Source organism: Drosophila bipectinata, chromosome 3R, assembly GCF_030179905.1.
Source record: "Drosophila bipectinata strain 14024-0381.07 chromosome 3R, DbipHiC1v2, whole genome shotgun sequence".
Lineage (NCBI taxonomy): Eukaryota > Metazoa > Arthropoda > Insecta > Diptera > Drosophilidae > Drosophila > Drosophila bipectinata.
Genome location: NC_091739.1, coordinates 23022591 through 23035836, shown reverse-complemented (window position 1 = coordinate 23035836; position 13246 = coordinate 23022591). Strand labels below are relative to the sequence as shown.

Here is a 13246-nt window from a genome sequence, read left to right as displayed (position 1 = left end):
CGACATCAGCAAGGACATCAAATAAAACAAGCAAATCAAAAATTATGACAGCACAGCAAGGAGCAAGGCAGCCAGGCAGCCCAAGAGGCATGCCAAGCACGGAATCCTGGGACAGGGGAAGTTACGGGAATGTGGGCTTGCGGGATATCTAAGGATCTGGGGACACAGGACACCATCTTGGCCAGGCTAAAGTGGCAAAGTGCGCTGCCAGCGGCCAAGAGGCAAACGCCAAAGCTGACAGCCCCCAAACGGCGGCTGTGGGAGGGTGTGGCATGTCCTTGCCCAAAAAGCAGTTAAGTCAATAAATTTACTGATTTAATGTGGCAAAAGTTTCGATTGTTGTTGTCTCTGAGCCATTCGCCCTGCCTGTTTCAAGGGTTAACCGTTGCCAAAGGCGACTAGAGAGTCGAGAGAAGGCCTGCAGTTTTTATTTCTTTCATTGTCCCGACGGTTATTGTTGTTGCCGCCTTAGAGGACACACCGCACACAAGCACCCAGAGCCTAACAAATCCTAACAAATGCTAGATTAACACAATTGGTAAACAATAAAAGCAACAAACTTCGATAGCTTTAAGCAATCTTCCCACTAAATGATTATTGGCAGTAGCTTGGTTGGCAGGAAAGAAAGCTATGGATATCCACCCAAATTGAATTTAAAAATCTATTAGATTCTGAAACCTTTCATGTTGAAACTTTATTCATTTAAACAGAATTTTAAATCAATTTGCATAGATTTTCATATGAGTTCACACGTGAGTGGAGGTTAAAGGTCACTGAGCATTCATTAATGTTATGTCAGTCTTGGTCAATATTATAAAATTTTCATTTTAGAAAACAATGCACAGAGCACACAACGAACAAATATAAAAAGCCATAAAAAATATGAAATTGCCAATTGATTTATTGGCAGAAAACATTTTTCCATGTCAAATAGTGCGGAAAATGTAAAAAAGCTGAAACAAAAGAAAAACTTTAAACAAACACGCTTTTGTGTATGGAGCATCCGTGCCTGATTTAATTATTCATCGCGTAGGCAATTGACTGCATAGATGGGCAGGGGACGGCTGCTATTTTTTATGGCTCTAAGCGCCTCTTTTGTCCTTGGACCTGCGGGCGGCATATGTCGCGTCACCGGCATATTTTTATGCATTTTTTATTTGCGAACAAAAGTATTTAAAAATGTTTTATGCATATCCGGTGGGGCGAGCACCGCCGCCGGGAAAAAAGGTGAAAAAATAACTACACATGCATAGATCGGGTAAAGGTCGGTAGGTAATAATTATCTTTGATGGTGACAGTTGCTAGACGAGGTGTAGACCCACCTACGACACCCAATGTCCATGACATTGGAGTCGTCCTGCTGCCTTGAACCCGCGTGTTAATGAAGGGGGCGTTTGACACTCGGCAACATTTATGCCAGACAATTTGATGCATTAGCGTGCCTGTGTGTGTTGGGCCATGGGCGTGTTTGCCCAACGACTGTGCCCAATTAACACACACACACCGACTGCCGCGGGTAAGCACTCTCATACACATACACACCCATCCATCCACCCATAAACGGGGGAAGAAAATTAATTAAATTCCTTTGGCTTTGGCTAACGCTCTTCAAGTTTGTTTATGCAATCTTGTACGTGTTTCCATTAGGCTACAATTCAAAGTTCATTATTGAATGGAAGCGGGCGTGGCCCAGCCAGCCCCCATTATCCACCCCATCCCTAATCACTTGCCACAGATCCATTCTACCACGAGGCATAAGAGATAAACTTGCCTCTCGGCCAACAAATACGATTTTCAAGTTGAATGCAATTTTAATTAATAGAAAATCAAACAAACTTGTGAGTCAAACTCCTTCCACCACGCACACGAGCACGCTCCAATCCAAATTTATATACAAAGCAACTCGACTTTTGCTTGCAACAAACTTGTACCAGTTGGCTACAAAAAGCATAAGCTGCCGGTACACAAAGGCCTGGCGCTTAAGTGAGTGAAGGATACTCGAACCCCGACACGGTATCCGTTGGGTTTCGGGTCCTCCCGAGTGTTTGTACACCTTTCTGATTTCATTTACAAATGAAACTCACAGACTTTGGATATGTGTGTTCGGCATGCTTCCGGTTTGTTCTTCGCATGTTCGCATGTATGTTGACTTTTGGCAAAGAACTCGCAATCACAAAGGCATCAAATGGGCTACAAGCGAACGTGTCTTGAGCCAAATTGAATGAGCTTTTAGCCGTATTGAGCCAGAGATAGACGCTGAAACCACACATGTCTGCCACTTGAATGGCTTAATATGTTGCCTAAATGCAAATTCAGGTTGCTTTTTATGTTAGGGTATTTTTAAATGATTGGAAACTTATACTAGAGCTTCATTTATTGAAATAAAAACTAAACATACATAGGTGATATAAATAGAAATATTATTTCAGAGCTTAATTACCTCATTATTAATTCATAGACATACTTCATTTTAAAGGGAAAAACATAGTTTATTTTCCAATCCATTTATAAGGTTTTGAGTAAGGCTAGTCTAACTTACCCGTAAAACAACCGCCATAACATCAAGGAGTCGCTCCACGATATCCGCTATGCAATCAACAGCCGACCGCAGGGTGTGTGGCTTTGGCCAAATGGGATTGGAATAGGATAGCCCCCACCCGGTTCCACTTGACCACCTGTGCACACGGGTCAATTCTGGTGGTCAGCTGTTTGGCCCCCGGGGCGCAGCGAGTGCAATCAGGCGAGCCTTTGTTACCATTACCATCACCGATACCATTGGCATTTGGTATTGTTGATTCTGGCCATTGTTGTTCGAGTATTTTCGCGCAGGTTTTCATGGTGTGTAATTAAAATTGTGTATCGTGGAAGTTTTGCCCGCAGCCCTAATGATAAATTTATGGGCGCCAACTGGTTTGGGTTTCTATTTGTAAATTAATTAAAATACCACCGAAGCGAATTTGGTTGATTTTGTCAATATTATCGTAATTGAAATATTATTTACCTTGTCAAATTGTCGATGAATCGCATGAAGTGCATGTATCTGAGTGCCTAATTCGCAGTGTTTGTGTTAGCGTCTACAATTATTATCATAGCCGTAAATGTTATTTTAAATTAGTAAGCCTAATATTGTGATAAATCATTAGCTGAGTAAGTGCATGCCCAGTTGTGCTAAAACTACTGAACAATAGTGTCTGATTAGAGTGCCCGAACCTCCTGCAAGAAAGCTAAACCTTGTTTGTATTTTCCCCGATACCAACCCGAAAACCCCACTCCAACCCCCGTGGAATCGAACCGATCCGAACCGAATTGAATCCATCAAACCAGACGCATTCGTCGCACTCCTGCAGCGAGGAGGACGAGGCCATGATTGTCCTGGAGGCCATGCAACAGGATGCCCAGACCACCAACGACGAGACAGAAGACACCGATGACGAGGCGGCCGAGGCCGAGGATATGTTTGATGCCGATGCTCCTTTGATGTCCCCAACGGGTAGTCACAATAGCACAAACAACAACAGCAACAACAACAATAATATAGCCAACTGCATCAATATCAACAACAACGGAAACGGAAACAATGGAAATCGCCACTCGACGGCGACCAATATTAATTTCGATAATTGCAATGCGAATGTCTACAGTGGTCAGCAGGCGAAACAACTAGGGCCAATTACTACAGCCAGTCAAACGTTAAATTGTCCCTCATTGAATGCAAATACCAATACAAAGTCCAATAGTAGCCATACCACCTCCAATAGCCATACAAAAGCCATTACCACTACCAATGCGAATGCGAATGCGAATCCGACCTGCGATCCCCCAACCAACGTAGCAGCCCTTACCAACAACCACACCACCAATTCCAATATCACCACAGCAGCAACTGCCACTGCAAGTGCAACAGCCGCTGCCGTTGCAGCAACTACTGGCACCGCAACAACTGCAAATGCAACTGCCACAGCAGCAACTATTGCAACGAATTTGCACTCGAACCTACAACAAAATCAAAACATTTCCTCCAGCTTAGAGATAATCCTATCGCCAATTATCCAAAGTAGTCGACGGTAAGTTTTATATTTTCAGTTTGTTTTCGGTTTCGTTGTTCGAGTACCCTTTGAACCGTAGTTACAAAAGCTACCTGTTTCCGTTTCAGTTTCAGTTTGCAGTTTATGTAGCTTACCAGAGACCGAATACCGATACGACCTTTGACCTGCATGAAACAATGAAACTAACAGAAGCGACCATCCCCCCCTAGTTGCAAATAGACATTTTTTGTACCCAGTTGCAGTTGGATCAAAGTCGAAACTGAATGGGATATTGTGTGTATTTGCTTTTGTTCTCAATTAAGTTGAAGTCTTAGCTTTGAAATGTTACTAGATGAAAGCCCGGGTGGGACGAATAATAATGTTTACTGAAGTTTGTTACTGAACCCCCCATTTTCTTGATGAACCCTTCTCATATTGTTGCAACTATCGCTGTCAGTTTGTAATGTTCTTGTTAGATATTACCCACAACCCTTGGGTGTGTTTTAAAGTTGGATAATGATAAGTTAACACAACCTTTTGTTCTTTGCGACCCTTGTTTTCCCCAAATCCCCAGCTATCTGATGCATCAATTTTTATTGAATACCACTGAAAATTTAAAATCACCCGCCACACTCAAACAGACACACAAGACATCGCCTTTAAGTGTGCGAAAACAAAACGTAACGAAAACATTATAAATTATGTATTAATGTGCCCGTTAGGCCCACGCAACACTGAATGGGAGTCTGGGCCGGCTCCGCCCCTCCTTAGGGACCTTTTGCCTTGGCTTTTTTGGCCTGCCCGCTTTTTGCCAGCTGCCAATTTTCAATTGCCTCCCGGACAAGATTCGAAGGGGGAGGCGACAACGATAACAATCGAGGGAGGCTGGCAACAACAATGGCAAAGCCTCTCAGGCAAACATTCATTTTCATTTCAATTTCACTTGGTCCTTGCTTTCGTTCTGGATTTACATTTGATTTGACTGCGATGCGTACGCCGTTTGTTTTCTTGGCAATGTCTCTGGCCTGGCCCTTGGTTTTTGCATCGTCGACTCCTTCGACGTTTTTACGCTTCGCATGGCAGCGGAACGCACAAATATTTATGTTAGCCGGGGTGAATTTTACTAGGAAATTCGACAGCCTATTTACAAATGAATAGGTTAATGTCATTGGAGGCAGGGAGAGTGCTTCTTTCAGATCGAAGGAATCCTTCCTCCTCCCACTGCCAACGTGATGTTTACGAGCCAAACTTCAGGCAAATTGACTTTAAACATGTCAATTTAAATTTGGTCCTGGCCCTCGATATCATCCCCGAAAATAAAAGCCATTTCCGTTTGTCCGTTTCTCGCTGGCTGGCTGTGCGCCTCATTAACGCGGCCCGAAAAAGTATGCTATAGCGTACATTGTTCAGCCAGAAATATTACTCATAAGCCGCATTGCACGCAGCCATTGAAGCAACAAAATGACAATTTCACAACAAATTAACTACCCAGCCAGGCGAGCAGACAGGCCAACATTCATTCAGCTCTGTATTTGAATGTATGTGAGTGAAGCGATAAACCCGGAAAATACTCGTACACACCCAACAGCCCAGGACATTTATGAGAGCTGGGAATTGCAAGTAAATGACCTTCAAACTCGATAAGCGAAAACAAAACAAGCGAAAGTGCTAAAAATATACATAATTTTCAGCACACGAGAAGACAAAAACCCCTCGCAGACACACAAACACTTACATGAATATATGATAGGGCCAAAAGCACCAACAGGGCCAACACTCACATTCACACTCCCGACCAAAAGAACGCACCAACATTAAAATATACGAGGCTAGGAAAAGCGAGCCGGGTAAATGATATTTCTGCCGGCTCGATGCCCCGATGCCAATGTCTCTGTGCCTCCGACCCGCACATAAATACAAATTTCAACAAAACAACAGGCCACAAAACAAAAATAACCCGCAAAAAAATAAGCGATGAAAGCAAAAAGGCACAATGTTGGCAACAACGGCAGCCAGCCAAAAAAAATAACAACCGGGCTAGGCAAACATTTCATATCGTAGAAATACTTTCAAGCCAAATAAACAAAATTTTGCAAAAGCAACAACAAAATAACAAACAGTTGAAAGGGAAAATGATTCTTATGTAGTTTTCAGAAAGTTGACCGATGGTTACTCTTTTCCCATCTTTGGAAATATATTTGAGTAAAAAGGACAATAATTTAATATAATTATTTGTAAATACTAGCCTTAACAAACTTTCAGCTTAAATCTAAATACATAAGTTTAGGAAAATACGTTTTCAGACACTCCTCAAAATTCCGTGTTGTTCTCTAAAGAGTATCACCATAAGGGGTCTGTTTTTTCGACCTTGGTATCACAACGGCAGCCATTCCATTTCCCTCGCAACCCCATGGCCCTTGGCAATCGACCATTTGGAGCCCACCGCGACTTGTAGCTAGACCGCACGCCACCGAAGGAAAGCGGCATCAACAAAGGGTCGTGGCCGAAAACTTTACGCATTTTTGTCACAGAAACCAAATAGAAAACAAAAACGAAAAGGAAAATGTAAACGTAAGGGATGGGAGGCCAAAAGTGCTGAAAATGTTGAAAGTGCCCGAGTGGCAATCGTAAATTTGACGCACATTTTTCCCGGAGGCGGAGAGATAAGCCTATGAATGGCTATATAAAAACTCAACATCGTTGGGCCCTTGGTTTTTGAACATTATGTGTCGAGGGGCCTTCTGGGCTGTTCATTTCGGCCATTTGGATTTCTTTTGGTTTATGATTAAATTAAGTAATTATTTGTGGTGTGGCGCCAACTAAAATGATAAAAAGTATTCAATTTGTGGCAGCCAATGCGATAAAAGTGGATTTACAGCGGCCATAAAGATCTTTGCTGGCACTTGATCTATATTTTTGCAGAATTTATTTCGAATTGAAACCCACTATTACGTATACGCACTGTAGTCGCTAGAACAAACTAACAAGCCCAACTCACACCCATACACTCACCCGCAAACTCACCCACACAGACGCACTAGAAACTTAATGAGAAAATCGAATCAACAAGAAAACTTTTTCTAACATATGCAAATATTTTCTCCCTCTTTCTCTCTCTCGTCCTTCTCTTTCTTTCTGTTTTTTTTTATTTCCATGCCATGCCACCGCAACTGCAACTACTGCAACAACTACTGCAAACAACAATGCAAACTACAGAGCGCAATTGTAAGCGAAATGAGCACAGAATTGTGAGAATTAGCTAAATTTAATTTGCAATAGCCAAAGCCCGCCGCCCACAACGACCACGCCCATGCAGTAACAGCTGGCAGTGCCTGCGCCTCAAATCCACCGCCCACTGCATTCTGCAAACTTTGGTTGCAGCAGCAGCAACAGCAACAACAGCAGCAGCAGCAACATCAGCAGCAACAACCGCCTCTCTACGAACAGGAACAGGCTTGGCTCTAGAAAAGAATAAACAGGATCAACAACACGCACAACATGTAAGTGGAAAGTTAAATGGAAACTACGTATGCGGGTCCTTGCACAAAAGTATGCTACGGAAAACAGGAAAAGCAGCGGCAGCATCAGCAACGGTAGTGGCAACCAACAACCAAACAACCAGGCAACATCAACAAAACAGCTACAATAAACAACATTTAAAAGCCGCCGGGGCAAAAGTTGGACTAAAAGTTTTCAGCTGCGTTGCGGGCTCTTGTCGTTTGCAAATTAAATGCACATTATGCCAACATGTAAATAGATAATGTAGCTCCGTCTGTGTATGTGTATATATGTTAGTTTTTAACAAAATTTCAAAATAAAAATTGTAAACCTAATCAGCTAAGCAAAGACGAAGAGAACAGAATATACAATGAAAAACTCGAATGAAAACGAATACGAATGCGAAAACAAAAGAAAAACAAACTTAGCTTAAGACGCGAATAATCAAAAAGCCAAAAAAGCAAATGTATCTCACAGATAAACAACAGCAATCCGGGAGTGGGCGGGGCTGGCGGTGCTGAGCTGGGCGCGTTCAGAGCATAAAAGCAAAAATAAATTGTGCGTTAATGATAAGCGGCGCACATTTCAGCGGCATAAAATGTATTAAAATATGCGCACAAGCCAGACACAGCCAAACAAGGAAGCGAAAACCTAGGCAGCACAAACATATTTATGCTTGCCAGGCACACACACCACACACACTCCCAGCCATTCACAGACTCAGATACAAAGATACAGATAGCCATTCTAGCGACTCTGCAAGGAAATCGTTAGCGATAAATATAAAATTTTATTGTTGTGCCTGTATCCGTATCGTGTGTGTGTGTGTGTATGAGCTTTGTGTGGGCCTGGAAGTAAATTAAATATACGTTTTTATTAACTACTAAGAACCAATTTGATACGCATTTAAATAATGCCTCCTACACGAGAGCACACAAAATTATGTAAAATTTAATTTTACTGCAGCAGAAGCGAACAGCAAACAGCAACCAGAAAAGCCAAATAAATGTAATAGCCTATGTTTGTAATTTAAATAAAATATATACTAATATGGAACACAGAAAACGGATACTCTAGTTGTAGACCTAGCTGAGACTTTGTGTTTTAGCCCCAACTACTTACTTACTTACGCCAACAACGTCCAACAATTTCAATAATATTTATGTAAGCCTAGTTGAATAACCTCGAAAGCGGAGCGGAAAGCCGAAACTTTTGACCATATACTTTAAGCCCATTTAAGCTTAGTTTAATCATTTGCACTAATTTAAGTACTCCAGTCCTTTGTCTGTACTCTTGTCCGTCCGTTCGTCTCATCCTCTGTTAAATTATGTAAATATCAATTGACCATCTAGCTGCCCCTTCACCCCATTGTCCAACTTGAACTTTGTCACTCAACCGAAAATCAAAGAGAATCAATCGAAATATTTAATATTACTTAATAGATTGTGTGGTCAGATTAGAGCTACGAGTAGAAGCGAATACGGAATGCATATGAAATATTATCGATTTAACACAAACATAGAACATAAAACATATTGCATATTGGTGTAAACGAAAGAATTAAATTAAAAATAAATACGATTAAATGTCTCTAACAAGATTTTACAATGAGTGTGTCACTTTTATAAAAATATATCTAATATATACAATAAAATTACAAATAAAAAATAAACGGCAAACGACATTTTATACAAAACATTTACAAAGCCAAATTTTTATTCGTTTTCATCCCGCAATCTCGAGTGGGGCTTGGCGGGGGTGGCCGCTATCTGGGGCTCTCTAAAAAAAGATGCCACCCTGCGGGCCACTTCAACTGCTGTAGCAAAACAGTAAAAAGCATAACAGCATCCCGGTCTGATAAGCGTTCGGTCCGAGGACGAGCCAGCTGAACTTGAAGGACCAAGTTGGGGGCATCCAGGCGATAAGCAGCCGAGATGCGAGAAGACAAAGGCTAAGGGAAACTTTCAAGTTGAAGTCCACGACCAGAGCGTGGACAACAATGCAGAAAGCTCAGAAATTAGCGAACTTACGCAGCACAAAGAAATGCCCCTTACGAATTATGAATGGCCTTGCATAAGTTTGGCTCAAGTGGATAGTCCAAGGAGTCAGCCAACAAAGAGGGCCATAAAGCCGTCCTAACTGGCTCAGACATCAGATGCCACTGCAGCTAAAAGTGAGAGCTACAGAGGGTTCTTATAAATTATGAGTGTGGAACTTGCTAAATACTACGCTCTCTACTCCAGATAGCATTTCAAGCTTTGGTTTCATTGTAAGTATACTTGAGCTAGAAACTACTATAAAAAGTGTGTAAATGTCACAAAAGTGGAAAAAAAGATTATTTCAAAAAAAAAACTTTTTTAAAAAAGGAAATCTTGTCGATCAATCGTTTTGAACAGAGTAGCCTACGGAGAAAACTCCACAGGCTGTCAGCTCCAACGAACCCATCATAACCATTCCAACACATAGAACACTCATCAATTTTTTGTATAATTTAGCAGGTTTCGTCAGTTGAGCCGCATCCTTTTTTTACAAAAATTCAACAATAGCCGCTAAAAATTTGCACTAAAGACACTGGATATATCCACTGATTATTTGCGGATAGCCAGTAATGGCATCACCCGGTAAGAGCAATGGTATCAGCACCAAGATCACCACCGTGGTGGCCACCAACGCCTACGGGCCGGACGTCATGAGCGAGATCAGTTACACGGACAGCAAGGTAGTCGGCAACGGCAGCTTTGGCGTGGTCTTTCAAGCCAAGATGGTTCCTTCCAACGAGCCGGTGGCCATTAAGAAAGTGCTCCAGGACCGGCGTTTCAAGAATCGAGAGCTGCAGATCATGCGGAAGCTGCGACACGAAAATATAGTCACCCTCAAGTTCTTCTTCTACTCCAGTGGCGAGAAGCGGGACGAAGTTTACCTTAACCTCGTGATGGAATTCCTGCCGGAGACGCTCTACAAGGTGGAGCGCCAGTATGCCCGGGCTAAGCAGACGCTGCCGGTGAACTACGTCCGCCTGTACATGTACCAGCTCCTGCGGAGCATGGCCTATTTGCATAGCCTGGGCTTCTGCCACCGGGACATCAAGCCGCAGAACATGCTACTGGATTCCGAGTCCGGTGTCCTAAAGCTCTGCGATTTTGGCAGTGCCAAGCAGTTGATCTCCGGAGAACCGAACGTATCGTACATCTGCTCTAGGTACTACAGGGCACCCGAGCTGATCTTTGGCGCCACAGACTACACCACCAAGATCGATCTATGGAGTGCGGGCTGCGTGCTGGCCGAGCTTCTTCTGGGCCAGCTTATCTTCCCCGGAGATTCTGGGGTTGATCAAATCGTGGAAATTGTAAAAGTGATGGGCACTCCCACTGCCGAGCAACTGCACGACATGAATCCCCACTACAAGCAGTTCAAGCTGCCCCAGTTGAAGCCGCACCCATGGGCCAAGGTATTTCGGATCCGCACTCCAGCCGAGGCCATTGACCTGGTCTCCAAAATGCTCATATACTCGCCCAACCAGCGGGTCTCGCCCTTGATGGGCTGTGCACATCCCTTCTTCGATGAGCTTCGCCAGGATCCCAACCAGCAACTGCCAAATGGCCGACCCATCCCGCCGCTATTTAACTTTACGGAGTACGAGCGGACCATCGAGCCGGAGGCCATGCCGCTCCTGCATCCGCGGCCTGCTGGTGCCATGCATGGGTCCACCCAGAGTGCTGCGTATCGAAACCGGAATACTGCCGGCGAGGAGAGCCCACGAAAGATGAGTTCGGTGCAAAAGCAAGCCGGCGGACTTCATCGCGAAACCGCCCCGGGAGGCTCTGGCAAGGTGATGGGGACCCTGCCGCTCGTTCATCGACACGAGGTGGGAAACGGCGACCACCTGGCAGTGGGCGAAGCACAAATGGAAACCTTCAACGTGGAACAGGATGAATACGCTGAAAGCGAGGTGGAGGCAGAGGAGGGTGTGGACGATGAGGCAGATTTGGTTGAGGATGCGGTGGACGAGAACGACTACGACGACGACGATGTGCAGTTCAACAGCGCGGATAGCAATACCGCTAGCGAGGACATGGACGAGGCATCCGATGAAGAGGACCTTGAGGAGGAGGAGGATTGCGACTAGGACCTAAAATGTGGTTTAACTTACATCGTTTCCATTTCATTTTTATTTACAAGATCCTCGTCAAAGTCGTCACCAAGAACCCAGAACAGACCAATAGAAACCATTAATTAGTACCTTAAGTAAAACTAAAAGGAACTTGATTTACGGGTTAATCAAAAGATAAATTTAATGTGACACTGATAAAAATTACAAAATTACTAAGAAAACTTTATTTTCAACATATAATTTCAAAAAAAATCCTCTGAAATATTTGAAAAAACATGCAGGAGTCATAATAAAGGTGACAGTGAAAATCAAATAGTTTTGTTTTTCATTAGAATTAAATAAATTCGACGGTTTAAATAAATTAAATATGAAATAGGTAGTTTGGTTATTTTTAAAATAGTTTCTATGATTTTTTTAATCAAAGCTTTTAACAGGGGAAACATATGGGCTGGGGAAAATCACTTCTCGCAAATGGACATTCGAAAGGAAGCCTAAAAATATACCTAATTATTTAAATGCCTGGACACGAGGGTGGCGCCTTGTCGCGGTCGTCCTTGTTGAGTTTTCACGAATATAAATTTCCGCGCTTTATAGCCGTTCAAATAACCGCCACAAACCCAAAAACAGGAGTCCAGCACGCACACATGTCCTGGCCGGAGGCGAGTCACATTTCCTGCCACGTCCTCCGATGTCCTGCAACCCTCTGGCTCTATATGTGTTTGTGTGTGTGTGTGTTTGTTAATGTGGTAAAATGAATTTTCAGTTTCATTAGTTAAATTGAATAATGGAAAACTTTGTTGGCCGTATTTGACTCATTGTTGCTGTTCTTGTTGTGGCATGTGTTGGCCTTGTCTGGCCTGGAAGCGAAAGTTACACTTCCGTTGGCAACACGGCCACAAGCACACTAGCTCCCTCAAAGACACACACACACCCATCCATGGTGGTATCCAAATACATACAACAATACTCCTACTCCGAGCCGGGCAATAAAGCAAATTTATGCAAACGATAAATTTCGTGAGAGAGAAAATGTTTGTTTTGTTTTGTTTTCGCCAGTTGGCGGGGTCGTGTTCTGTTCCCTGGCATTGTGACGTCAAGGGGAAGTGCCGCCTGATATATGCCGGGAATTGTAGGAAGGACGAGTGTAGTTAGTGCCCCTAAGTAGCAGTTACCAATTACTTTCCGTTCCAGCCAAGTGGTGCAATGATAAAGAGCTGTTAAAGCCCGTTTACGGCGCAGAATTGCTTTCGTCGGAAAACGAAAATTCAAAAATTTCCGAAGGACTTTTATAAACTTTTATTAAATTACAAAAAGGTACAAATATTTTCAATGATAAATGAAACAAAACTCTTCAACAAAACTTATCAAATTTTTAGTTGTCCTTTGTCGCTGCCAGGATATGCCAACTTTAAACTGTGCTTTCATTAAGCGAAAAGTCAAGCACACATATTCGCACTCCGGGGTCTGTTGAAAATCTTTCGCAACAGCGATTACTCGGCAGCACTAACAACTAACCGCAGGACCACACGGCTGTGGGATACGGTGGAGAATACGGCTGAATAGGGAGAGTACGGCGAAGAGTTTGGCGGCACCGGAGGAGCAGACACTCCGG

At 43.2% G+C, this 13246-nt stretch overlaps 2 protein-coding genes across 5 annotated transcripts in view; both read left to right on the top strand.

Annotated features, from left to right (window-relative positions):
- Positions 1–9123, top strand: part of LOC108120281 (band 4.1-like protein 4) — a 60998-nt gene extending 51875 nt beyond the window's left edge. For 2 of the 4 annotated variants that reach the window (XM_043212326.2, XM_043212325.2), the window contains exon 16: positions 7242–9123. In XM_043212326.2, coding sequence (XP_043068261.1) covers positions 7242–7277 — 36 coding nt within the window. In that variant the 3' untranslated portion in view covers positions 7278–9123. Of the gene's footprint in view, positions 1–3324; positions 4069–7241 lie in introns of those variants that run through there. The other 2 variants (XM_070280671.1, XM_017233879.2) reach the window with 2 other exon arrangements.
- Positions 9124–9921: 798 nt separating this feature from the next.
- gskt (gasket) lies at positions 9922–11947 on the top strand. The gene has a single exon (XM_017233883.3). The coding sequence runs from the start codon at positions 10132–10134 to the stop codon at positions 11647–11649; it is 1518 nt and encodes a 505-aa protein (XP_017089372.2). The 5' UTR covers positions 9922–10131; the 3' UTR covers positions 11650–11947.
- Positions 11948–13246: the final 1299 nt, after the last annotated feature.

Coding starts and splice junctions, on each gene's coding strand:
- gskt (XM_017233883.3), top strand. CDS start 10,132: ATGGCATCACCCGGTAAGAGCAATGGTATCAGCACCAAGATCACCACC.